General features: G+C 42.0%; 1 protein-coding gene across 1 annotated transcript in view; it reads left to right on the top strand.

The window, feature by feature from the left end:
• RCOR1 (REST corepressor 1) overlaps positions 1-27,899 on the top strand; it is a 113,086-nt gene that overhangs the window by 66,438 nt on the left and 18,749 nt on the right. Inside the window, exons 3-5 of the mRNA XM_032839680.1 lie at positions 3,389-3,472; positions 25,152-25,204; positions 27,294-27,455. Coding sequence (XP_032695571.1) covers positions 3,389-3,472; positions 25,152-25,204; positions 27,294-27,455 — 299 coding nt within the window. The remainder of the gene's footprint in view (positions 1-3,388; positions 3,473-25,151; positions 25,205-27,293; positions 27,456-27,899) is intronic.

Here is a 27,899-nt window from a genome sequence, read left to right as displayed (position 1 = left end):
AATTTGCCTTTCTCTAGTGACTAATTTGCATATCTTTCTGTTCCATGTGCTTATTTGCTGTCCTTATGCCTTCTTTGGAGGCATATTGGAGGTTTATTCAAATTTTTTTGCCCATTTTTGTTCTTTAACAATATCATTTCTTTTTTTTTTTTTAAGATTTTATTTATTTCTTTGACAGAGACAGATCACAAGTAGGCAGAGAGGAAAGCAGAGAGAGGAGGAAGCAGGCTCCCTGCTGAGCAGAGAGCCCAGATGTGGGACTCGATCCCAGGACCCTGAGATCATGACCTGAGCTGAAGGCAGAGGCTTTAACCCACTGAGTCACCCAGGCGCCCCCCAACAATATCATTTCTTAATGTTGAATTTTGAGGGCTCTTTGTAGATTCTGGATACAAGGCTTTATCAGATACATGATTTGTAATTTCTCAGTCTTTGGCTTGACTTTTCGTTTCCTTAAAGGGGTCACTTGAGCAGAAGTTGTTACTTTGGATGAAGCCCAAATTTATGGATTTTTTTTTTTCTTTTATGGATTGTGCTCTTGGTGTTTTTTCTTTTTTCTTTTTTTTTAAAGATTTTATTTATTTGTTTGACAGAGATCACAAGCAGGCAGAGAAGCAGGTAGAGAGAGAGAGGGAAACAGGCTCCCTGCTGAGCAGAGAGCCCGATGCGGGGCTTGATCCCAGGACCCTGAGATCGTGACCTGAGCTGAAGGCAGAGGCTTTAACCCAGTGAGCCACCCAGGCGCCCCTGCTTTTGGTGTTTTATCTAAGATCTTTTCTAACCTAAGTTCAGAAGGTTGTGTGTTTTTTTTTGTTTTTTTTTTTTAAGGTTTATTTATTTATATTAGAGAGCACATGGGTGGGAGCAAGGGGAGGGGCAGAGGAGAGAGAATCTCAAGCAGATGAGATTCTCACCTGAGTCCTGAGCCCCACACAGGGCTTGATTTCACAACCCTGAGATTGTGACCTGAATAGAAATCGAGAATTGGATGCTTAACCAACTGAGCTACCCACGCACCCCTAAAAGGTTTTTCATGTTTTCCTCTACCAGTTTTATAACTTCTGGTTTACATTTAGTTGTATCATCAGTTTTGAGTTAATTTTTGTATATTTGTATATGTAAAGTATGGACCCATGTTCATTTTTTGAAATATGAGTATCCATTGTTCTAGCATCATTTGTTAAAAAGATTATTTTTCTCCATTGGATTTTGCCTTTGTGCCTCTGTGGATAATCGTTGACCCTGTATGTATGGTTCTGTTTCCGGACTCCGTTACATTAGTTCACTTCCCTGTGCGCGGCGGCAGCACTGTCCGCATTACTGAATCTTAACTAGCTTTGATCCAGTGGGCCTTCCAGCTGGCTCCGCTCAAAGCTGCTCTGGCTCTTTAGGTACCTTGTGCTCCTGTATGACTTTTAGGATGTTTTTCAGTTCCTACAAAAACAAAAACATTGACTGGGATTGCAGTAAATCTGTAGAGCAATTTGGAGAGAATGTTAATATTGTGTCTTTTGATCCATTTACTTGGTATGTCTTCCCATTTGCTTAGATCTTTTTTAGTTTCTCTCAGAAATGTTTTATAGTTTTTAGTGTATATGTTGTATGAGATCCCTAAGGGGTGTAGGGATGAAAGGGATATTCTTCAGTTTTGATTTTTTATTAACTTTTATTAACTTTATTAACTCCTGAAGAGGTATTCTTCAGTTTTGATTTTTATTAACTATTTTGATTTTTACTTTTAAAAAAATTATTGATCTTGTTTCCTGCAACGTTGCTAAACTCATTTGTTCTAGTAACTATTTGTAGATTCTCTACACAGATGATCATGTCTGTGAATAAGACATTTTTAATTCTGCCTTTTCAATGTGGATTCCCTATTCCCACCTTGCCTGATTCATAGTGTCCACACTTTGGGTCTTTCCCTTCCACCATCCCATTGTTTTTCCTTAATGTAACTGCCCCCTAGATTTTGCCAAAAATCCCTTTCTTTATAAAACCTAGAACACACTGATAGATAAAATTAAAGGTTAGAGATCTGGTAGTTTCATAGAAAACAGGAATTCTTAAACCAGGCTTTGTGAGCCTTTAGTGGGCGTGCCCTTTCTCTCTCTCTTTCTCTCTCTCTCAAATAAAATCTTAAAAAAAGGAAAAAGAAAAAACAAAGGTAAGAGTACTTTTGGAATGAATGAGTTTGGGTCTAATCTGTGTAAAAGGCTTGTTAGTGAGCCTCTTAATGTCTCCACTCCTCTGTACCTTTTGAAGATAACATTTAAATGTCTCTGTTGTAGTATATGACTGTTGCTTGTGGTTAATCCAGTTATATATGTGAGCTCAACACCTGCCACTTTTAAACCTTTGGTCTGCTATTTTGTATCATAGATTTTCAAGAATTTGAGTATATTTAAGAAGTTTGCTTTCAGGGGCACCTGGGTGGCTCAGTTTGTTGAGATTCTAACTCTTGGTTTTGTTTCAAGTCATGATCCCAGAGTCCTGGGATCGAGCCTCATGTTGGGCTCTCTGCCAGTGAGGAGTCTGCTTCTCCCTCTACCTGCTGCTCCTGCTTGTGCTCTCTCTCACTCTCATAAGTAAAATCTTTTGAAATATAAAGGAAGCTTGCTTTAAGATTACGTATTTTTAATGGTTATTCTTTAATAAAGTTGTCAAAAGAATCTTTGGATTCCTGTTGTCAAGGCCCTAAAAAGTTACTCTGGCAGAGAAGGATAAAGGTACTGAAACCACACATGAAGTATACATTTTTAATTTTTATTTTTTTAAAGATTTTATTTATGTATATGGCAGAGAGATCACAAGTAGGCAGAGAGGCAGGCGGGGGTGGGGAGGTGGGCGGGGGGAAACCGGGCTCCCTGCTAAGCAGAGAGCCTGATGCTGGGCTCAATCCCAGGACCCTGAGATCATGACCTGAGCCAAAGGCAGAGGCTTAACCCACTGAGCCACCCAGGCACCCCAAAGTATACCTATTTTCAAAGAATCTTTGAGGGTTCCCTTTTGGATGTCCCATGTCTGCAAGCAGAGTGTCTTTGTATAATGCCTTAAACCCCTGGCCAGGGTAGCTGTTGTGCCTGAGTTCAGTCCTGACTACCACCTTCTACTAAATGACCTGTTTCATTTCTTCACCTCACAAATGAGAATAATAAACCTGTTTGTTAATAGTAGAGGGCTTAGAAGTAAATACATGTTGGCAGACTTGAGGGCCACGTTCACCCCGTGATGGTAAGTGCAGGTTCCATTGGGGCAGATTTCAGTAAAAGGTGGGTGGTGTCACCATGTTCCAAGGATTAAAAGACCAGAATGGTGCTGTTAATCATTGCTTATTATGTCTGTTAAATTATAACAAGAATTTTTTTTTTTTTTTTTAATTTCTCCCAAGCCAAACTAGCAAGACGCAGTCAAGAACGAGACAATCTTGGCATGCTGGTCTGGTCACCTAATCAGAATCTATCAGAAGCAAAACGTAAGTTTTAAAGGACTTTTATTTTCCCTCTTTCTTCTTATTTAATGCAAAGTTTTAAAGTCAGTTTTATAGCTAAAAGTCCCTATACACATTATAGTTTTCTTACATTTAAGTTTGAAAATGTGCATTTCTTTACTGTGGCTTGTCATAAGGACTTAAAGATTCTTAACCAGTGGTTTCATATATTCTTTTTTTTTTTTTCCAAAATGCTGTATAGGCTAATCCTGGAGTAACTAGGAGGAAAAGCTTAGAGTGGAAAGAAAATTATAATGCAGTGTAAAGCTCCTTCAGTTGGGAATTTACAGATTTATAAATTTCTAATTGAAGGGTTACAAAGGGCAAAATGCATGTTATTGGAAACAGGCTTTATTTATACTGTAAGACTTCAGCCTAGCTGGGAGGAGAACTATTGAACTGATTCTGTTTTATGAATTTAAAATTATATTAGGATGAAAACCCGAGCTACTTTGAATATTATTTTGGGGGGATAAGGGTCCGATAGCTATTAGTAATATTAATTGTATATTCAGAGTTTAATTTTTCACCTTTTCTCTCCCCTCTGTTCAAATGATATCAGCAAAATTAATTTTGTATCAGATATATTACCATAAGTCCTTGTCATTTTCAAAGTTTTAATTTGCTTTGTAACTTAGAGAAGAAAAGCTAAATTCCCTTTCGGAAAATTTTTCAGTGGAGGTTCATGGATGGAATTTATCGGGATTTGTGAACTTAGAAATCTCATGCAAGGTTTTTTTGGTGTATGTTTGTTTTTCTGGATTTTCAAACGGGTCTTTGACAAAAATAGGTTAAGAATCAATGCTCTAAAATAAGGGTCAGGCTTGGAAAGCCACCAGTGGTAAATGTTATCAGGAAACTGTTCGATTGTGAGTAAAGGCTCAGATTTTTAGGCTTTGATCAGGATTTCCCAAAGTGTGTTTTCTAGTATTAAAATAGATGTTGACCAGTTTCCACTGTCAAATAAGTATGAGAGAGGATATGTATTAAATATTCTCCTCTTGTATATTCAGTATCCGTGTTAGCACATTTAAGGTGCAAAGAGCTCATATGGTAAAGAAACAGGTTTAATTTTGACCAGCAACAATTCTTTTTTGTACAGTCCCCTCCATGGAATACAAGAAATTCATCTACTCTTAATAATGCTGAATTTAGCAGTAATAAAATAATCTCAGTCTAATCTGATTTTAAGAGTATCTTAATTTTGCCTCTATCAGGCTGCTGCTTAATGAGTTTATAATGAAGAACAAAATAGCAAAAGGAAGTGTATTGGCATTTCTGATGTCTTTACTGTGCTGGGAAAGACCTTTTAAGTACTTCCTGTGTGTTTATTTCCCCTTTGAGTACTTGCATTGACTTATAAAAGCAATCTATTCCTTTTTTGAACATATTCTCTTTGACAGAAAGCTGAAAATCTGCCTCCCTGTAATTTTTTTTTTTTAAGGATTTTATTTATTTATTTGACAGAGATCACAAGTAGGCAGAGAGAGAGAGAGAGGAGGAGGAGGCAGGCTTCCCGCTGAGCGGAGAGCCCGATGTGGGGCTTGATCCCAGGACCCTGGGATCATGACCTGAGTTGAAGGCAGAGGCTTTAACCCACTGAGCCACCCAGGCGCCCCTCCCTGTAATTTTTAAACCTTTACTTTTCTGAACTCTGCTAAATAGGTCTGCTTTCTGACGAGTCTTTCAGATGTTCCGTCATCCCACCCCCTTTACCATCGCAGTCCAGGTTAAACCAGCCTGGTTGTTTGAGGTGTTTTTCAGATGGTTTGGTTTTCAGGTCTCTCTTTTGCACTCCTGGTATGCTCCAGTTGGTCATAGTCCCCATATGAAATGATGGTGCCCAGAACCAAACATCCAGAACCATGAGCATTCAACTAAGCTTAGTGGCAAGCACTGCGCTAAAATGTATTCACTCTTCACAGCAACCGAAGAGGAAATTCTGTCCCCATTTTGCAGATGGCATTCCACAGTCAAAGAGGTTTATGAGACGGACACAGATAGTGGTGAAGCCAGTAGCAGTATCCAGGTGTGCTGACTTCCCCCCGGTTCACGCTGAGTGCCTCTCTCTGGGAGAACTCGTTAACTCGAGGTGTTCTGAGCCTCTGCTGCGCTCCTTCTGTTTCCACAGTTCACAGCCGATCAGTGCCCTTTGTGGTTGTGTTACCTGTTGACATCTGTGGAGTTGGAATGTCATTTTGATATTCTCTTATTTTTCCTAGACCTGGAAGAAAAGAGCAGAATGTGAAAAGTTAGTTGATTTTTAAGCAATGGTATTGCCTAAAATAAATTCGCAGTTTTAATGGAAGCCTTTAAAACTTGAAACTTTTAAAGCCAATATGCAAGTAACATTTCTATATTGTTGAGACTTTAGAAGATACAGGAAATAATAAAGAAGGATCAGCTCACACATTATTCCATTACCCAGAGATAACTGTTGTAAACGTTTTGGGATTTTTCCCAGTCCTCTTTTTTCCCCTCTTTTGTGCATATTTATATAATTGAGATGATGTGGGTGTGTATATGTCTGTGTATTGTTTTCCTGATACTGACCTAAGCATTTCCCACATCGGTTGTTAAATTACCATGTCCATCATATGGGTAGATGGATGTATTTATTAATCTCCTTCTCTTGAAAATTTACATTGTTTCTGAGTTGTTGGCTGTTATAAAAGAAAGCTGTAGTGAAATGAAACAAGATGAAACCAGAGAGAGACAAGCCATAAGTGACTCTTAATCTCAGGAAACAAACTGAGGGTTGCTGGAGGTGGAGACTGGGTGGGAAGGATAGGGTAGCTGGGGGATGGACACTGGGGAGGGTATGTGCTATGGTGAGTACTGTGAATTGTGTTAAGACTGATGATTCACAGACCTGTACCCCTGGAGTAAATAAATACATTATATCTTAACAATAACAACAAAAAAATTTTAAAAAGAAAGCTATAGTGAAAAACTGACTCTTAGAGCTTTTCCTCTTTTATTTTTTGTTTTTGTTGTGTTTTTAGTCTTTTCTTAGGATGCGCTCTAGGAATAGGGTGTGGGGTTATTGGGAACTTGCCCAGCCGCTTAGGGGTGAGGATTTAAACACGATGTGGTGTCCTGACGTGACTTAGGTTCCGCTTAGTAGGCTCCTGTTTGTGGAGCTTTGGGAATCCTCCAGTCCTTGTCTAGTAGTCTAATCCCAGTTAGGCCTTACAGTGTGATTGTAGTGTGAATGTGGGCAGGGGTACAATTTTTTCCATTTGCACACCTATTATTTCCCCTCAGCTCCCTGCCCTACCATGTATGGGCAAAAAAGAAGCCTTTTCTTTTTGACGTTCTTCATTTTCAAAGAATGTGTAAGTCTTGGTTGTCCAGCATTGGTTCTCACTCTGCGTAGGAATAGGAGATTTGGAACATGTTTGGATTGCTGGCAGATACGCCTCATGTTAAGAGACCTGTCCATCTCTGGTTTTTCTTACATTGCTTTCTTTCTTCTCAAGTAGCTGTTTTAGAGCTGTGCCTCTTAGTGTTACTGCAAGTTTGCAAAATTATTTTGTGGTTATTAAAATGAATGCTGTTGTAGAAATTTCATACAACACAGAATATATAATGTAGACAATTACCATCCTCATAGTCACTGTGTATAATATATGTACTTCCTTTTTTTTTTTTTAAGATCATTTATTTATTTATTTGAGAATGGAGTAGAGAAAGAAAGAACTTGAGTTGGGGTAAGGGGCAGAGGGAGAGGGAGAAGCAGACTCCACTGATCAGGGACCCTGATGTGATTGGGGGGGGGCACTCCATCCCAGGACCCTAATCATGGCCTGAGCCAAAGGCAGACGGTCAATCGACTGAGTCACCCAGGCGCCCTCCCCAATATTTTTATACATATTAATATATAAATTTTTTAATCACAAAGTATGAGCTTTTCAGCAGTTTGTTCTTAACAATCTATCTGGGACTCTGTTCTGCCTCATTACATTTACAGTTACCTAGTTTTTAAATAACAAGTAATGGGTGTCCCATAATTTAATCATTTTTACAAAATTGAAGTATAGTTGACACACAATGTTATGTTACTTCCAGATGTACAGTGTAGTGATTCAAGAAGTCTGTGTACCTTACGTTGTGCTCGCACAAGTGTGGCTCCTATCTGTCACCGTAAAACACTGTTCCAGTACCACCGGCTGTATTCCTTAGGCTGTGCCTTTTATTCCCATTACTTATTCATTCTGTAACTGGATATTTGAAGTCTTTCAGTTCTTCTTTCTTGTTTAAACTTAATTGTTTTAAGTTTTTATTTTAATCACCTGGTGCTCATTGTCCCAAGGTGTCCATCACCTATTTCTTGCATCGTGCTCCCCCCAACCCCCACTCTGGTAATCGTTAGTTCTCTATAGTTAAGATTCTGTTTCTTGGTTTTTAAACTAAAAAGCTGTAGGGATGATAAATCTGTAGAAATAGAGTTCCTAGGCCAAGGGGCAAATATATTTCTTCTTTTTTCTTTTTTAAGAATAGATTTAATTTCTAGAGTAGTTTTAGGTTCACAGCCAAATTGAGTAGAAAGTGCAGAGATTCCCCATACACTTTGCCCCACACGTGCAACCCCCCCCCCCACCCCACTGTGGACCTCTCCTCCCAGAACGGTCAGCTTGTTATCCGTGAGCCTACACTGATGCATCATTGTTACCCAAGTGTCCTAGGTTACATTAAGGTTCGTTCTTGTGTTGTGCATTCTGGAGGTTTTGACACTGTGTAAGGACATGTATTCACTATTGTAATTTCGTACTGCGTGGTTTTCCTGCCCTAGAAGTTCTCTGTGGTCTGCCTGTGCATCCCTCCCAGCCCTGTAACTCTTGGCAACTACTGATCGTTTTACTGCCTCCATAGTTTTATCTTTTCCAGAACTGACATTCACCTGGAATGAAGTAGTATGTAGCCTTTTCAGATTGGCTCTTTTGACTTAATAATAATACACATTTGAGCTTCCTCCATGGCTCATTTTCTCTTTGGCGCTCAACAGCATTCCGTTACCTGGATGGACCACAGTGTGTTCACCCGTTCACCTACTGAAGCGCATCTGGTAGCTTCCAAGTGTTGGCAGTTATGAATGTAATATAATTTATTGCTGCTGTAGACCTGTATATGCGGGTTTTAGTTTGGACATAAGTTTTCAGCTCTTTTGGGTAAATACCAGGGAGCAGGATTGCTGGATTATATGTTAAGAATACATTTTAATTTTGTAAGAAATTGCAAGACTGTCTCGATTTGATTTGATTTGATTTGAGAGAGAGAGAGAGAGAACAAGCATTGGGGAGGGGCAGAGGGAGAGGGGCCCTGGGATCAAGACAGAGGTGAAGGCAGATGCTCAACTGACTGAGCCAACCAGGTTCCTGCACACCTTTTAAAATTTTATTTATATATTTGAGAGAGACCAAGACTGTCTTCTGAAGTGGCTGTGCCATTTTACATTCCTGCCAGCAATGAATGAGAGTTCCTGTTGCTCTGGGTCCTGTAAGTACTTCATGTTATCAGTATTTTGGATTTTGGCCACTCTAAATAAGTATATATTTTATTTTCTTTTAAATAAAAAAAAAATACATGCGCACAACTTAAAAATATTCTACATCTGTCAAGTTAATCAGTGTTATGTTAATATTCTGGGCGTCTGTTAGACCCTATACACTTTTTTAAAGATTTTATTTATTTATTTGACAGAGAGAGAGCACAAGTAGGCAGAGAGGCAGGCAGAGAGAGAGGAAGCAGGCTCCCCGCTGAGCAGAGAGCCCAATTCAGGACTCAATCCCAGGACCCTGAGATCATGACCTGAGACGAAGGCAGAGGCTTAACCCCCTGAGCCACCTGGGTGCCCCTACACTTACTTTTTTTTAAATGGTCATATAATATGAGTGTTTCATAGTTAAGCATGTATAAACAGTGCTGCTGTGAACATCATTGAAATGGGGTTGCTGGGTCCAATGGTATGTACATTTTACATTTATAAATATTTTCCATGTGTCATCTGAAGCATTAAAGGAGTGTGCTGCTTTTCCAGAATGTCCCCATTATTGGGTATATTTTTTTTCTTAAAACTTTGTAAAAAATTATTTTTAATTATGGTAAAATACAGTGTAAAATCTACCATATTAACCATTTCTTTAATTCCAAGTAAATTTTATTGTGAAATTATAACAGCAAATGAAATATGTTGATTTATATTTCGATCTTAACCATTTTTAAATGTGTAATGGTATTAAGTACATTCATATTGTTGGGTACCCAACCCCTAGAGCTTTTTTCCCCCCACATATTTTATTTATTTATTTATCAGAGTGGGCGGGGAGTGAGTGCACAAACAGGGAGAGCAGCAGGCAGAGGGAGAAGCATGTGTTGAGCAGGGAGCCTGATGCAGGACTTGATCCCAGGACCCCGGGATTGTGACCTGAGCCAAGGGCAGACTCTTAACCGAGTCACCCAGGCTTCCCTCTAGAACTCCTTTCATCTGAAAAACTGGAACTGCGTACTCATTAAAGAACCCAAGTCTGCATTTTCCCTTCCCCCCAGCACCTGGCAGCCACCGTTCTACTTTCTGACTCAGTGAATTTGACCACTCGGGTATTTCATATAAGTGGAAGTATACTGTTTTGGTGACTGGCTCATTTTACTAGGCATAGTGTCCTCACGTTTCATCCCCATTGTAGCCTGTGTCAGTTTCCTTCATTTTTATGACTGAATGATATTCCACTGCACTAGTGGATAGACCGCCTTTGTCTCCATTATCTGTTGATGGGCACCTGGGTTGTTTCTGTGTTCTGGTTCCCAGGAATGCTGCTGCTGTGACTACGGTGCGCAAAGCCCTCTTCAGGAACCTGCTTCCGTTTCTTTTGGTATATACTCAGAAGTGGAATTGCTGGATTTGATAATTTTTTTTTTAATTTTTGGGGGACACCACCATCCTATTTTCCTCAGAGGCTGTTATCGTTTTCCACTCCTACCAACAGTGCACGGGCTCCAGTATCTCCACAAACTCGTCAGAACTGTGATTTTCTGTTTGTTTGTTTGTTTGTTTGTTTGTTTTTAAGATTTTTTTTTTTTAAGTTATTTGACAGACAGAGACCACAAGGAGGCAGAGAGGCAGGCAGAGAGAGAGAAAGAGAAAGGGAAGCAGGCTCTCTGCTGAGCAGAGAGCCCGATGCGAGGCTCGATCCCAGGACCCCAGGATCATGACCTGAGCCGAAGGCAGAGGCTTTAACCCACTGAGCCACCCAGGTGTCCCTGTTTGTTTGTTTTTTTTAATAGCATCTGTCTTAATGGGTATGAGGTGGTGTCTCACTGTATGGGAATATTAATTGTTTCTTAAACTTTGCTGAATGGATAGAAGAGGATTTCATTGCTTATTACTGAGGATTGAGTGTCTTCATATTTTGACCTTTTAATTCTTCTCTAAAAAGCAGTTAAATCTTACCTTATTTTTTAATTTGTGTTTTAGAATTATATATACTTAAATTTATTAACCTTATTTGTGGCTCGTAGTATACTGTCATACCGAAAAAGCCCCTCCCCCTCCCACGTTACAGACATAGATACCTACGTGTCTTCTGCCCTCCCCTCCTTCTCCCTTCTTATTATGCTGTTCTAATCTGGACCTATTTAATTCTTTCCCCCTTCACTTATATTAAACTTGTATGTCTACTTTGGTCTATATCTGGACTCTTGATTTTGTTTCATTGATTTGTTTCCTGATTTGTACCATTTTTATTCTTTTTGGTGTTTCTGGCTCATCAATTTAGTTTTTAAAAAGGTGAGATCTAGACTCATAGTTTCACATTCTTTCCAAAAGTATCTCGATTGGGGTCATACTGAATTGAGCAGCTTTGTGCGCTTGGTACTGTAGCAGGAGGAGGGGGTTTAGGAAGCTTATACTCTAATGCAGAAAGAAGGAAAAAGGAACATATAAACAAGTAATTATATGTCTTTCCTTTGGTCCAGTTCTTTTTTGGATGCCAAAAGTTGAGATCTAGAGAAGTTAAATGAAATGCTTAAGATCCCGCAGCTAATTAGTAGCCAAGTTTGGGCTAAACCTATGCTCTCCAGATGGCATTTATTACATACAGCTGCCTTCATGTGCTGCTTCATTTAATAAACTATAATTACATTCTTAAAGCATTAGTGATGTTACATGAATTGCTTTGGGCTGTGTCTAAGTAAAACTGCGGTGAGGGATCCAGTCTTTGGGGTATGCCTGGAAATGTGCCTTATAAAGACACCTTTCATGTGGAAGAAATGTAAATAATTTCAAGTAGCATAGATGAGAACAATGTGATTAAATAGTTTATATTAAATAATTCTGGAAAATTACTTGATGAAACAATGGCTTGAGATTTAGGGGACAAAGGAGTGAGTAAAGGTTGAAAAGTGGTAGAATCTGGAGGTTGGGCAGATGGTGGGAGAAACTGAAAAATGTTCACTAAGTGGAGATGAGGACAGTTGAGTTGTAATTTTAGCATCAGGCATCTCCTGTGTACTGTTAGTGCTTGGCTGCCCCCCGGGGGGACCTGGCAGAAGGCACTCCGTTTTCCTGGGCAGAAACAGGGGAGCACTGGAGCCAGCTGACTGCAGGGGAGAATGGGGAGGGGTGTGAGAGTTGCTGGTGGGACAAGGTGCACCGGCACTGCAGCCTGGGGAAAGACGCATTTGCATCCAGGCAGGCCTGAGGATGTGGGGACAAGATGCAGTGCTTTGTTTTGGAGACCTGCCTGGCTGTGACACAGGTTGTCCTTGGGGAGGTGAGAAGCAGTGAAACGCTTGATGGCCTTGTGGTTTAGTGAGGAGCCAGGGCTAGAGGCGGTAAGTCAGTGTTGATCCAGCTGAGCTGAGGCCCTCACCAGGCCACTGCTGTGCAAGAGAGGTCTGATTGGACTGGCGGCGGCGTCAGGAGTGTTTGAACTTGCTTAGAGGAGAGGGAGATCATAGGACTCATGGGGTTGGGTGGGTGTCGGGTGGCCTTTAACAGACCCTTATTGTTATTTTAATAGTTCTACTTTCTTTTCCAGGTCAAAAAGTAGTAGCATCTATTATTTGATGGTTATTAAAACCCACCCGTGATAAAAAAGTTCTTGGTTCCAACTTTATTTTCTACCAAATTTTCATTGTTGCTTTTTAAAATTTATTCTTATTTAAATTCAGTCAGTTAACATATAATGTATTACTGGTTTCAGAGGTGGAGGTCAGGGATTCATCAGTCTTCCGTAATACTCAGTGCTCATCACTTCATGTGCCCTCCTTAATGTCCGTCACCCGGTTACCTCATCCCTCCACTCCCTCCCCTAACAGGCCTTTAAATAAACAGAATACTGTCCTATCTGGGTGTACCTGCACTACTCCACCAGTGCTTGCACACATTTTTATCGATACCTGCAAGGCACCTGTGATACACCATCATTTCCCTGGTCCCCACTGGGATGGGCATGGGTGCCCCCTCTCCTCCCACCTGTCAGCACCCGCCCCACCCCATTTCAGGCTGCCCTTCCTTGGGGACTCCCTCCTCATCTCACTTGGTCTACACCCTAGATGCCTACCTTGCTTGTCCAAACCCAAGGGCTTCAGGACAGCCTTCTCTCCGAGGGGCTCCTGCTGCTTTGAGTGCAGTACATGGAACTCTCTCCATTCCCCTTGTGACCCTGCCTTAAACTCAGATCTACCCAAGGCCCAGACTGTAGAGAAGCAGCGGAACGTTTAGCAGAACAAAGTGGACACGTTAGTAGCAAAAAATCTCTGAAAGTGTTTTTTACTGGATAGTCTTGTCTTCTTTGAAATGTATACAGTTAGGCCAGATCTTATTCCCAGTCTGGTTCACTTTATTGCTTTAATGAAAAAAAAAAATGTTTACCAAAGCAAGTGCGGTCAAATGTAATAGAAGACCGTGGCCTGACAGAGCTCTGAGAAGGCAGTTTCAGGAGAGAGGCTAGGTTCGGAAGGGGGATGATCCGAGGATGACTTCTGTTGTTGGACTCGCCTGTAAGAGGTGAATCAGAGCAGCCGTGTCCACCGTGGGTCGCTTCCTGAAGAAGCAGGTTTCCTAGACTCCGCTGCACTCCCCTTGGGTGTAGACATTCGCAAGGTGACTCTGGCTGTTGGGAATCAGTGAAACAGATGGTCCTGCTCATTTATGCATCATGTACATTATAAGTTATATATAATCAGTACTTCTGCAGTTATTTAAGTGTTTGATTGCATCTTATTTTCATTATATAAAAACGAGAAACTGGTACAGTGGTGAGCACGCATCTCAGTGTTAAAATGGACATGGAGGGAAGTCATTAGCCATGGCACAGACCATCAAGCTGGGTGATTATTTTTTAAGCTAATTATAAAAAAATTTAACATATATACAATATGTTAGACATGTAGAATTGAAAGAGGTGTCAAAAGGCAAACTCAAATTAGAGATTTTAAAACAAGTTGTAGCTTTCTTGGAACGAGATTCTTCTTAGACCTACAGCATACACAAATGTTTCTATGTCAGGATATTTGACTTCAGAACACATTTTCAAAATTATATTGTGTGCAGAAGTTTCATAGATGATGTAGTGAATTTTTTAACATTCATATAAATGCATAGTACATGTCAAGAATCTCTAAAACATTCCAGTGCCTTTCCAGTTCAGTATAAAAATCAGAAGACCCACTCTTAATCTCACAAAACAAACTGAGGGTTGCTGGGGGGAGGGGGGTTGGGGGGGGGGTTATGGACATTGGGGAGGGTATGTGCTATGGTGAGTGCTGTGACGTGTGTAAACCTGGCGATTCACAGACCTGTGCCCCTGGGGGGAAAAAATATATGTTTATAAAAAATAAAATTTAAAAAAAAAAAAAAACTGAAGGAAAAAAAAAATCCGAAGACCCGACAGTTGGCCATAAGGCCCTACATAGTCTGACCCCACTTCGGTCCTTCTGAATCCGTGCACAACATCCTCCCTGGAGCGTTTCGGTCCCCTTGTCGGGAGTGCTCTTCTCCGACGCCTGCACGGCTCCTGCAGTGCCTCCCGTCAGCCAGAGCATGGCTTTCCTTGACCGCTCGCTGGGGTCAGACGCTATGAAACCGAGATCGCGGCTGCCCTGCTCTGCTTCATCGCCTTCATTCCCTCTGTCGTCACCTGATGTATTTTTTACTTGTGTCCCACTACCAAAAACTGGTGGGAAACTTGGTATGTTTGCTCCACTCTTGTCCGTCCTCTCAGCACGTGGTGATACAGTAAATACTTGTCCAGTGAATGAGAAGGTGATGGGGCTGTGGACAGTCTCTGTGTGGAGATTCGCAAATATAGGCTTTCAGCTCTTTGTTCTGCATGTTGGGTCATCTGGAATCCTCCAGCATTTTCTTTTTTGCCACTCGCCTGATGACCATTTACTCCATAAATATATGAGTGATACGTATGTGCCAGGCACTGGGGGAATACAAGAACGGACAGTCTGACAAGTCCCTGTCCGAGTGTACCTTACAGTCTGATGGGAACCTGCCCTGCTCATTGACAGGAGGGAGAAGTGGACTTAAAATTCTTAATCTTTTAGTTCTTTGACTGCAATGTGTGCAGGGGTAAGGATAGGATAAGCTAATGCTGGCCTTGATTTTCAGCTTTTTTTTTTTTAAAGATTTTATTTATTTATTTGACAGATCACAAGTAGGCAGAGAGGCAGGCAGAGAGAGAGGGAGGGGGAAGCAGGCTCCCTGCTGAGCAGAGAGCCCGATGCGGGGCTCGATCCCAGGACCCTGGGATCATGACCTGAGCTGAAGGCAGAGGCTTAACCCACTGAGCTACCCGGGCGCCCTGATTTTCAGCTTTTTATAAGTAAGTGGCTTTCAGAGACCTTGATACTTGTGACTGAAGTGATGTTTCTTAGGGCGCCTGGGCGGCTCAGTTGGTTGAGCATCTGCCTTTGGCTTGGGTCATGATGCCAGGGTCCTGGGATCGAGTCCCGCATTGGGCTCCTTGCTGAGCCAGGAAGCCTGCTTCACCCTCTCCCTCTGATGCCCCCACCTTCCTCAAATAAATAAATAAAATCTTAAAAAAAAAAAAAAGTCTGTGTGTGGGGTTTTTTTTGTTTGTTTTGTTTTTAGTGTGTAAAAATTATTTTTATCATTTTTATTCGTAAGTGTTTGAGAGTTGGGTCAATGTTCAGATCTTATTAGAAAAGGCAGAGCTGGATTTACAGTCTGTGTTCGAAGCCTCCACTAAAACTCAAGGGTTACCTTCCCCTGTCATCATGCCAGTGTGTCTGATCCTCATCCTTTTATACTTAAAGAATTTCATCATATTATTTTATAATTTATTTATCCTTTCTGTTTTGCTTCCAGTTTTTTATTTCTATAACTGTTACTACTGGGAACTTCCTGTGACTTGGTTCTTGATAGCCATCTGGAATGTAGATATTCAGCTATGCGAGATCAATGCCAAATTATTTTCCAAAGTGGTCAGACTGGTTCATGCTACTACCAGTAAAATGCGAGATTCATGTGCTCCGTGCCCTTGCCAATAATTGCTGTTGTTGCATTCACACATTTTAGATAGTCCAGTGACTATAACACTGTTTCTCATATCAAGGAATTTTGCTATTTTTGTTAGGTGTGATAATGCTGTTGTGGTTCTATTAAAAAATATATGTCCACTTTTTTGGTCCACATTTTAAAAAATATGTGTATTGGTTATATATATGTAGGGATGAGATAACTGGTATTTACTTTCAAATTTTTGAGCACAATGTGCTCTACTTTGGGGTCTACTGGTCAGATTGGAATACAGACCCAGATTATTGCTTAAATGTTGAATTTACTGTTCTGTGGTTATGTAAGAGAACATACCTACTCTTAGAAACATGCTGAGTATTTCAGAGTTCAAGGCACAATTATGATAGTCTCAAATAGTTCAGGAAAGAAATTACATATATACATACAAGCTTGTTTATATTATTAAAAAGAGCCTAAAACCTCCTCACCTCATCACATGGATATAGCCACTATTGAAGTTTTGCTTTCACGTCTTTCTCTACGCTTCTGTGCACTCTGAATTTAAGCACGAATGGGTCATACTGTAAATAAGTTTTTCAACTTTAATTTTCCTATTCTTAAACATTGAACTGAGTTTTGATCTCTGAATATCGCATCATATAGCTTAATTTATTTAACCATGTCTGCATTCTTGAATTTTTTTTTTTTTCTTTCAGTTTTTCCCTACTAAAAATAACAAATGAGTAAGCAGGAATTTATAATGTCCTTTTCCAGTAGAAAAGAGCGCCTCCCTTGATTCTGCAGATCGGGTTTCCCAGCTAAGTACATTCATAGTTCTTCTTTTGTGACACTTAGGACAACTGGAGTTAATTATTTGTGTAATTATTTCTCTCCAGCCAGACGGAATTCTGTGAAAGCGTCCTGTTTCAGATTTTACTTATTTATTTGACAGAGAGAGTGTGCACAAGCAGGGGTAATGGCAGACAGAGGGAGAGGGAGAAGCAGCCTCTCCATACAGCCCGATGTGGGAGTCGAACCCAGGACCCCAAGGATCATGACCTGAGCCAAAGGTGGTTGCTTAACTAACTGAGCCACCCAGGCGCCCAAGGCAGGCTGTTTTAATCATGGCTGTATAAGCAGCACTGGGCACACAGTGGGCCTCAAAAGATTTGTGGAATCAGTGGAGAATGGTCAAATACAAAGTCTAGTAATTATAAAATGGCACCTTTCTGCCACTTGCTTTGAAAGGCTGGGTTTCTTTACTGGATGAAGATAGCCCCACCCTCACCCCCACAAGATTTAAGCATTGAAAGTGGGTAGGACTTAGAGTGGGAAAACCTGCCCCCTCCCAACAGGCGCGTCATTGTCTCTCTCCCCCAGTCTCACAATGCCACTGTGCAATTGACCTTCCATTTTCAGAGCTCGAGGAAGCAGGCCCCACAGAGGGGAAGTGACCTTGTATCAAGTCTCCTGTGGGCAGAGCCTTGTGTTCCTGTGCCCTTGCTAGAACCCAGCCTCCCTTTGTGCTTCCCTTGGCTGTTGTAGTCTCACTTAGGGATCCCTTTTTCCCCGCATCCTTGTACATGATGGGTTGTACTAGGGAAGAACCATTGTCTGTATAGGGTGGCAGAGGCAGGGTTAAAAAACAAATGTCCCTATACTTCAAGGTTTGTAGACCAGTCTGTGAGGAGTCGCTAGGACTCGTAGCCTTGTAACTCCTTCTGACCACCTCCTCCTCTGCAGGATGGGAGCTTGAAGTCGGTGATTTATTTAACTTACTTATACTTAAAGATTTTATTTATTTGAGAGAGAGCAAGAATGGGGGCGGGGCAGAGGGAGAGGAACAAGCAGACTCCCTGCGGAGTTGGAGCCCAATGCTGATCTGGAGCCCAGGACCCCGAGATCATGACCCAAGCTGAAGTCAGACACTTAACCGACTGAGCCACCCAGGTGCCCCTGAAGTCCGTAATTTAAAAGGGCACTTCTTTGCAGTCACTGAAAGGAAATTTTTTTGCATGATTGAAATTCACAAACCTCCTTTTATATAGTAGTAACATAAAAGGCACATTTCTTCTGTGGTCCTCATAGTGTCTAATCTTATCATACTAAACTTAAAAATTTTGTGCTTGTTGAGGTGCTTTTTATCACATTGAAATGGGGAATGTTATCAAACTCAGGTTACTTACACATTAATATTATGCTCTAATTCATGATTCTCAGAATCACCTGTAGGCATTGAAAGTAAACCAAAACGTCTTGAGTGTAGTCAGTTCTTTCCTTGATCTAGGTGTGTTCATTTTCTGAAAAATCACCAAACCAGGCCTTTATGTGTGTGCTTTTCTCTGTGCCCATCCTGTGTGATAATAACTGTACACACACGTCTCTGCACGTAGACACACGTAAACTTACATGCGTGTATACGCATGGGTGTAGACAAATGAGGGTGGCGCCCAAGAGTCAGGATTTCAAAGAAGTTCACCAGCTGGTTTTCCCCGCTTAGGATTGGGAACTTCTGGACTGGGGCACAGCCCTCCTGGGATTCCAGGGCTGGGTTTCTCTGGGTAAACTAATTCTGTGGTTGGGAAGTGCACCCCACCCCATCTCTAATTGAGTCTCACACGTTTATGGAGGAACTCATTTTAGTAAGACTTAACATTTGTATATCTTGACCGCTTTACTACTTTGTGTAAAGAATTTGAGCAGGATATCTGACCTCATTTTTGCCAAATAGGTGAGGAAATGGGTTTAGCTCCCAAGTTCCTGATAGAAGCCAAGGACGCAGGGCTCTTTCCACTGCTGCCTGCTAGGGTCTATGTCAGGGGTGTTGCCTTCTGTTCAGGGAGATACAGACCTGTTTGGAGCGTGTTTCCTTCAGCTCGTGCTGTAAACGGAAAACACGCATGAGAGCAAATGAAATTATTTTGAGGACACAGTTGCCTGCTCAGGGACGTAGTTGTCAGGTAGGTTGACTCTCAGTGTGAGAGATGCAAGGGGATAGTGTGTCACTGTGTTCATCTGTTCTTTGCCATAGGCTTTGCTCATTTTTAAGAGAAAGGTGGTTTTAATTACAACTAAATGTCATTCTAGTGATGATCAGTTTGTAAAATACGAGATATCCTACCTGTGCCTTTCTGAGCGGCTCACAGGCATATGAGGACTGGAGTGAAGGTGGATTGTTTATCCATTTTAGAGAGAGCACACACCTGAGTTGGGGGACGGGTGTGGGGAGGGAGTTTTTTTTTTTTTTTTTTTAAGATTTTATTTATTTGAGAGAGACGGAGATAGCAACAGAGAGCATGAGTGGAGGAGAAGGAGAAGCAGGCTCCCCACAGAGCAGGGAGCCCGATATGGGGCTGCATCCCAGGATTCTGGGATCATGACCTGAGCTGAAGACAGATGCTTAATGACTGAGCCACCCCGGCGCCCTGAAAATTTTTTTTAAGATTGATTCATTAGTGCACGCACATGCATATATGTGGTGGGGGTAAGAGGAGGAGAAGAGGGATAGGGAGAATCTCTAGCAGATTCTCTGCTGAGTGTGGAGCCTGATGCAAGTCTCAATCTCACGATCCTGAGATCATGACCTGAACCCAGATCAGGAGCTGGACCCTCAACCACCTGAGCCCTACCAAGTTTTTTAGTTACTCATGAAATGTTAGCCCTGGAACCACTTTTAAGATCATAATAGTCAATTCAGTCTTCTGCTGATGAGGAAAGGAGGCACGGGGAGGCAGGGCTAGAACTTAGAGTCATACCAGTGGATACTGGAAGGAGGGGGAATACAAAAGTGCAGATTAGGTGGGAATGGATGCCAGAAGCTGAATTTAAGTACATGTGGCATGGGAAGGTGTTCGTATTTCTTATTTCCACGTGATCAGATTGTCTATGAGACTGGGTTGGATTTTGTAGTATTTACTGGAGTGCCCAGGGGCACTTTTTCTGTAAAGTGGGATTTTAACAAAACTATATTAAGACACAGGATTTTCATAAAGTGCATTTTATTACTGACTAGAATGGACTGGTTCATTATATTGTATTCTCGCAGTCTCTGTGGCTTATCTTGTTTCTTATGCCCCCACACCCCCCAAGATGCTCAGAGGGATCATTGAAATGTCACCTGTAGTAATATCTGTGCCCACCAGGTGGCAGAATTGCTTTACTTAAATGATTAAGCTCAATTCCATTCTCAGTGAGTTACAGTGATAACTCGTTTCTTATTTTAATAATAAAAGAAGATGCCACGATATTTATCAAATTCCTGAAGAAAATTTTGGTATGCTCAGTTTGAGTTATGAGAGAGAAATTGGTACCACGTTTCCTTTGTGGTACTAATGCTGCTGCAAGTGTTAATTTTTTTTTTTTTTAACTGTATTGAGGTTATAGCTTTGTCCTCAACCTACCTTATGGTGTCAGCCTCTTGCTCTGAATAGAATATGCAAGATCACAAGGTGTCCTGAGTCCCTGCAGTGTCTAGAGGAGGGAGGAGTGGGTGAGCTCAGGTTACTGTGGCAACTTTCAGCTGCATTTTTCCCTTTTTCGCAGTTGAGTTTGAGACTCTGACTAGTGATACTTAGGACATTTAGTCCATCAGATGGAAACAAGAATATAGAAGCAAATGATGCCTATGGCAAGGCATCCATTCACCTGTTACCCTTGCTTTCCATCTCTTCCTTCATCAACCCCAGTTTTATTTTCTTTATTCAAGCGACATAGACGATGTTGGCCTGCCTTCCTTGCTTAGTTCTCTGTGCTGTGCGGACGGTTCTTATCTGAGCCCTTCTCCCTCTGTGTCCTTTGCTCAAGAGTTAGGATAGCAGACAGCGGTTTAATATCACAGTCCTGGGGTGAGCTACTCTGCGCGTCTGTAAGCCCTGTTGCTGCTGTTTACCGGCTGTGTCACTCGGCCAGATATCTTCTCTGGGCCTCAGTTTGTTTATGAATGAGAGTGATAATAGAATTATTGGAGAGGATTAAAAAGATAATCCTTGCAAAGAGCTAGGAATGGTGGCTGGCACATAGTAAATTCTCAAATATTAGCTATTGTTATTACTCAGTATAGCTGTTGAATCTTCAGGAAGCTTATCTTGATTTAACATCATTACCGTCGTTATTTACTGGTTATTTTGGATTCCCATGCTGTACTGTCATATTATGTATTATTTTATGTATTTCTGTTCTCTTGTTACTTGTGTGTTGCTTCAAGCTAATTTAGGAAATCAGTTTGTTTTTCCTCTGTATTTTGGCCTGCTATTAGTAGAGTGTTCTGTACATGGTAAGGGTAGTTCCATAAATGTCTAGGCTTTAGGAATTTTGTAAATTTTCTTTCTTTCTTTTTTTTTTTTTAAGAAATTTTGTAAATTTCCTTGATGAATCTCATGCATATTCTACCTTTTTAAGTGATGTTACCCGAAACATAACTGATTTACTTGTGCTTTCCGTAACGCTAAGTTCTTGCCAAAAAAGCCAGTGGTTTGTACAGTCTGTGTACTTCTTAAAGAATTGGAGTGATCCGTAACTTTATCCATCATAATTTAAGATCAGATAGTTCACCTTGGTTGTTTCCATAGGACATTAAAGTTTTTAAAAATAATTGCATTAGATAATGATGAAATTTTTACAATTTTTTGAAAAAAGATTTTATTCATATTAAAAAGCATGTGAAGGGGTGAGGGAGAGGGAAAGACAGAATCTTTTTCTTTTCTTTTCTTTTTTTTTTTTTTTAAGATTTTCTTTAGGGGTGCCTTGGTGGCTCTGTCCTTAAGTGTCTGCCTTTGGTGGCTCAGGTCATGATCCCAGTGTCCTGGGATCAAGCTCCACATCCAGTTCCCTGCTCAGTAGGGATCCTCTTCCTCCCTCTCCTGCTCCCCCTGCTAGTGCTCTTTCTCTGTCAAATAAAGAAATAAAGTCTTTTTAAAAAATAAAAAATAAGTAAAGACTTTATTTATTTGACAGGTAGAGAGCATAAGTAGACAGAGCAGCAGGCAGTGGGAGGCGGAGAAGCAGGCTCTCCAAGGAGCAGGGAGCCCGACTCGGAACTCAATCCCAGGATCTGGGACCATGACCTGAGCCTAAGGCAGCCACTTATCTGACTGAGCCACCCAGGTGCCCTGGGTGGGCTGCCCTAAGACAGAATCTTAAGCAGACTCCCTGCTGAGCACGGAGCCCCATGCAGGGCTCGGTCTCAGGACCCTAAGATCATGACCTGAGCTGAAATCAAGAGTTGGATACTTAACTGCCTAGACACCCAGGTGCCCCAGACTTGTTTTTTTTTTTTTTTTCTTTTTAAGATTTTATTTATTTATTTGACAGAGATCACAAGTTGGCAGAGAGGCAGGCAGAGAGAGAGGAGGAAGCAGGCTCCCCGCTGAGCAGAGAGCCCGATGTGGGGCTCGATCCCAGGACCCTGAGATCATGACCTGAGCTGAAGGCAGAGGATTTAACCCACTGAGCCACCCAAGCGCCCCAAACCCAGACTTGTTTTTAAAGGAGAGTGTACTTAGTGACTGGTCTTTCTGCCTCTGACTAACAGATGAGAATGTCAGCTCAGCTGCTTCCTGCACCCACTGACTGCCTGGTTCTGTCCCCTGTGCCCAAGTTGGGAAAGGCTGGTGGATATAAATGACTGGGCCCGTGGAAATGTCCTGGCATTTCCTTAAGCCATGTGGACTTTGTGCATTGTCCTAATGGTAGCTTACTTAGTGACTCGGCCTGCGGTGACTCCTCACCCCTGAACTGGGACGGACTCTGGTTAACCTTTAATTTCTTAGGGAGGAAACCAAGATCCCTGCTGTCAGAGATGAGAACGTTCTGGGAAACTCCCCAAGGAACTCTGTGTTCTTTGTTCTAGAGCAGTTGGTCTCAAGCAGCTTGTATTTCTCTGGCTTCCCTTCCTGTTTCATCTTTCATCTGCCTGAAGTAGCTGGTCATCCTTTGTTTTTATGAAGGCACGTGGGAGTGGATTTTATTGTCTTAGGTTGAAAGCTTATTTTTGCTTAAGGAAGGCATGTGGGAGGTTTTGAAAATGCAGATGTTCGGTTTTCCTCATGCCCTGCTGGCAGCTACTGGCATGCGCTCTGTGGAGGAGGGGCGGGGGGTGGTAGGGAAGACAGGGGTCTAGAAACTGGTGGGCAGCTTTGTCCCTCTGATTGTGAGTGGGAGCGAGAGCCGAGGACCATCTATACGCAGTAGGGAGGCGGTCCGAGAGCATGCTGTGAGCAGCATCCTTTGTGCGCGCACATGGCTCGGTTTCTGAATTCGCTCCAGTCGAAAACATCGCAGGAGGACTTCTCTGCTGTAGATTGCAGTTAGGTGAGGACGAAGCTTTACTGGGGAGAGTCCTTCCGGGGAAGGACAGGAAAGTTGCTAAAGGTAACACAGTCCAAACTGTAGTGTTTTCTCTACGTGAAGCACCACTGCCTGTGAACCCATTTTGTGTAGAGACGGAGCCAGGGTTGGACCTCCATCTTTCGTAACCACATACCTGCGCTGTGCTGCCTTCTACCTTGCCAACAATGAGCCTTTCTTCTTTGTGACCCTGTACACTCCACAGCACCCACCGCATTCATTTAGCAAATTGTTTAATCTCTGTTTGACATTGGGTTTGGTGAAAATGAAAAATTGTATTTTTGCCGGAGGGTGTCAGATGGTAATTCTTTGGCAAGTTGCAGGCCTTCCCATGTATGAACTTACTGGGGTGGAGATACCAAGTGACTTCTGATGGAATTCTTTCTTCCTTTGCTTTAGATTTGATTCATCAGGCTAGTCTCTAAAAAAGAGGTGTGATTTGTAAAGGTTATGAGTAAGAATGCCTTGCTATTTACAACATGGAAAATGTTCTGTCCAAACTTAGCTGCAGCACTGGGAATCCACTGTTTAGTCCGTTTTACTGTTCCTACCACCAGCTAATCTTTGTTAGAAAGCAAAGGTGATGAAAATACAGTAGCATCCAAAGAATGCTTTGGTTTTCAATGTGATTTTTTTTTAAAGATTTTATTTATTTACTTGACAGAGAGAGAGAGATCACAAGTAGGCAGAGAGGCAGGCAGAGAGAGAGAGGGAAGCAGGCTCCCGCTGAGCAGAGAGCCCGATGCGGGGCTCGATCCCAGGACCCTGAGATCATGACCTGAGCTGAAGGCAGAGACAGCCCACTGAGCCACCCAGGGACCCCTGAATTCTTTTCAAAATTGGTTTCTTCTTCCTAAATTCGTTGTCAGTTGTGCCCCAGTCAGGTGAGATGCTCGTGGTGACTTGAACAGCAAGGACACAGCCTGAGGAGCTTCGATGGGGCTGCTTCTGTCAGCTGCCTGTGTAAGGGCAGCAGGTGACTGAACCTCGTTGAGCCTGTTGTCACGTCTTGAATTTGGTCATTGCACCTGGAGAGTGAGGACAGGCCAGTGGGAAATGCAGCTCTCTGTTTCAGACAGTTCTGTGCTCTTCGGGTTTTTTGGGGTTTTGTTGTTGTTGTTGTTGTTTTTGGTGGGGTTTTTTTGTTTTGTTTGCTTTTGGAGCCTGTGTTATTTTTGTAATTTATCAAAATAAAAAGTTATGTAGGAATATAATGAAGTGTTGCTATTGGTTCGTAGTCTCTTTGTTCCCGGAAGAAAGATTAGGAAACGTGGAGAGGAAATAACTTTGAGGGGTGCTGACTTCTCTAGGACATTAAGTCTGTTTTCCTTGGTGCTCCCTTAGTGCTTGAAAGTTGGCCCTGGTCACCCTGCGGTGGAGTTTGAAAGCAAATACCAGGCACTGGTTCATGGAATTCATCTCTAAGATTTTTTTAATATAAAGATAAGTGACTTGTTTTTCACCTTTGGCTAAGACTAAAAACAAACCCCCAATTTTAATACTTGTTCTTGTTTCTTTTAATTATCTGTCAAAGTATAACATTTGTCATAGGAAATTGATGTAGAACCAAGTTTTTTGAAAAAAGGAATCACCGTCTTCTCATCCCGGGCCAAGTCCTGTTAACCCTTGTGTATATTCTGAGCCGTTCCTGTGTGGGGTTCGCATGCGCAGGCTCCGCAGCGGGGTCCTGCACGGTGCTTTTCTGCTACTGTCTGTTCTTCCTTTTTAGTGCTGTGCGCGGCGGGCCTGAAGCACGCTCCGGCTCCGGCGCTTCTGGACTGCTGCTTCGGGCCCTCCGCTGCTTCACTGCTGTCTTGTCTTGTTTTCCAGTGGATGAATACATTGCCATCGCCAAAGAGAAGCACGGGTACAACATGGAACAGGTAATGACGCGGTTTTCTTTCGTTGTCCGAGATGGGTTTCGTTTTAAAGGGGGGCAGTTTGTAGCTAACCCGTTAAATTGATTGTGTTCTGTGTGTTGAGTAGCAGTGCGGGCTTTTGGTGGTCACTGGCAGACTGAGGTTCCAGTCCCCTTGTCCTGCTGGGGACGAGCTTTAGAGGACGCTTTGATTGGAAAAGCATCCGTGTGTGTTCCTGCAGGTCTGTAGTGTTGGTGGCGCCTGTAGCTCCAGGGTCGCTCCAAGGTGCCAGATGCTTGGCATAATGCTTCCCTCTCTGAGTGTGTGGCTTGTTCGCCTTTCGCGTGTTTGTGTGAGGGCTTTTTCCTGACCCCGTCACATTCAGACCCACAGTGTTTCCATATTAATTGTTTTGAATTACCCTCAGGTTGTAAAACTTGACTAAGGTTTTCTTAAAATGATTGGAACCTATTAATGAGAAATAGATGAAATTAATCTTGCTCCAGAAGTCTGACAATAATCTTAATTCAGTCTTATTTCTGATTATTGTTTTGAAAATAAGTATATTAAGTTAGGTTAGCACTTTGGCATTGATCTAGGTATTACAGCCTGTACATTACTAGCATTTATCCTCATGACTGAGGGATACCACCAAGTTACTTTAGATAGAATTGGACTCTTTTGGGATGCCTGGGTGGCTCAGTCGTTAAGTGTCTGTCTTCGGTTCAGGTCATGATTCCCGGGTCCTGGGGTGGAGCCCCACATCAGGCTCCCTGCTCAGCGGGGAGTCTGCTTTTCCCTGTCCCACTCCTCCTGCTGGTGTTCCCTCTCTTGCTGTGTCTCTCTCTCTCTCTGTCAAATAAATAAAATCTTAAAAAAGAAAAAATCAGACTCTTTTAGCCCTGGTCTTACTTTTAATTGTTCTACCCTTGTGGAATTTGTTGGAAAAGCCAATTACAATGAGATAGTTCCAGAAGCTTTCAAAGCAAAAGATGTATGCTTTCTCTTTTTCATGAACTTCACGAAGTTGCTCAGAAGATGACCATTTTTTTTCTTTTTTTTAGTATTTTATTTTTATGTAATCTTACACCCAGTGGGGGACTCAAACTCACAACCCCCTAGATCAAGAGTTGCAAGCTCCACTAACTGAGCCAGCCAGGCACCCTGAACATCACCAATTTTAAATTCTATTTAGAAAGTGTATAAATTACTGGGCAGTCGATTGGGGCATCTGGGTGGCCCAGTCGAAAGGGCATGGGACTCTCAATCTCAGGGTTGTGAGTTTGACCCCCCACATTGGGTGTAGAGATTACTTAAAAATAAAATCTTAAAAATAAAATTGGTGATTGCTAAATACACACTTATATGAGTTTTTAAGGATTCTGGTCTTCAAAATTTTGATTCTCACTTTGGAATTACAGGAAGTTTTCTCAGGAAAAAGTTGCTGAATTATCTCTCTTATTTCCAATTTGTCCCTCACCCATTTGAATATTTTCTCCCTTCTGAGCTACCAAAACCAAACAAAAAAAAAAAAACAACAACCCAAAACTATTTTTGAGTTTTTTCGGCAAAAAGATAAAGAATGATTACATTTTAAAAACTTTTTTAGAAGATTTATTTGTTTTAGAGAGAGAGCGGGGTGGGGGGCTGCAGAGGGAGAGAGACTATTAAGCAGACTCCATGCTGAGCACAGAGCCCGACAGGGAACTTGATTTCATGGCCTTGAGATGGCAACCTGAGCCCAACCCAAGAGTCAGAGCTTAACCAGCCCAGGCACCCCCAGTTAAGTGCTTTTAGAGGTTACTTTGCCCCGTTGTCTGTGGAGGCCTCTTAAGGGTACAGATTCTGGAGCCACACTGCCGTAGTCACTTCCCACACCAGCCCGTTGGCAAGGACATAATTTCTCAGGGTCACCGTATTCTAATCTGAGAAGTGAGCGCGGTGGAACGTGTCTCGCAGGAGTCTGCCCGCAGGGGGCGTCGGTCGCCGTCAGTCACCTTGCGGTACTGCCTGGTTGCCCAGCAGCATAGGCTCTTCTTCTGCTAATCTCATTTCCATTTTAGTGTTTCACTCCTGTCTTTGGTCTAAAATTTCACTGATACTGTTTTTCTAGGCTCTTGGGATGCTCTTTTGGCATAAGCATAATATTGAAAAGTCATTGGCTGATTTGCCCAACTTTACCCCCTTCCCAGATGAATGGACTGTGGAAGATAAAGTCTTGTTTGAACAAGCCTTTAGTTTTCACGGAAAAACTTTTCATAGAATCCAACAAATGGTAAGTAAATGAGAGCACTGTATTTTCTCTTCTCCTCAGCCTCTCTTCACTGCAGCATATCTGAAGGGAAGAGATAGCATCCACAAGCATGAATGTTCTCATTTTTAATAAAACTCTCTTTAGATCGTTCGTACTTGCTGCGGGGTGGATAAGAGGCTTTACGTTACAAGAGCGAAGCGTTTTCTAGCACTTCCCAGCTTGATAGCAGCTGTAACAGAAGGCCTCTGCCACCCCCCAACCCTGTCTCTCTTGTTGGGACTCCCCAGATGAGTCCGATAGAAAGCGTCTTTGATGGTTGTTTCTTGAGGGAGAGCATCATGGAACCCTATCAGCCTGGGGAAGGTTTGCTTATCTCTTCTATTGTAGAAGGCCATTTGGTGGAGTCCTACCAGGAAAGCTTATTGGTAGTTACCTGAGTGCTAAAATGAATTTTTAAAAAAAATA

Source organism: Lontra canadensis, unplaced genomic scaffold (assembly GCF_010015895.1).
Source record: "Lontra canadensis isolate GAN:19392208 unplaced genomic scaffold, GSC_riverotter_1.0 scaffold108, whole genome shotgun sequence".
Lineage (NCBI taxonomy): Eukaryota > Metazoa > Chordata > Mammalia > Carnivora > Mustelidae > Lontra > Lontra canadensis.
Note: the sequence above shows the minus strand (reverse complement) of the source record. Positions and strands in the feature narration are given on the sequence as shown.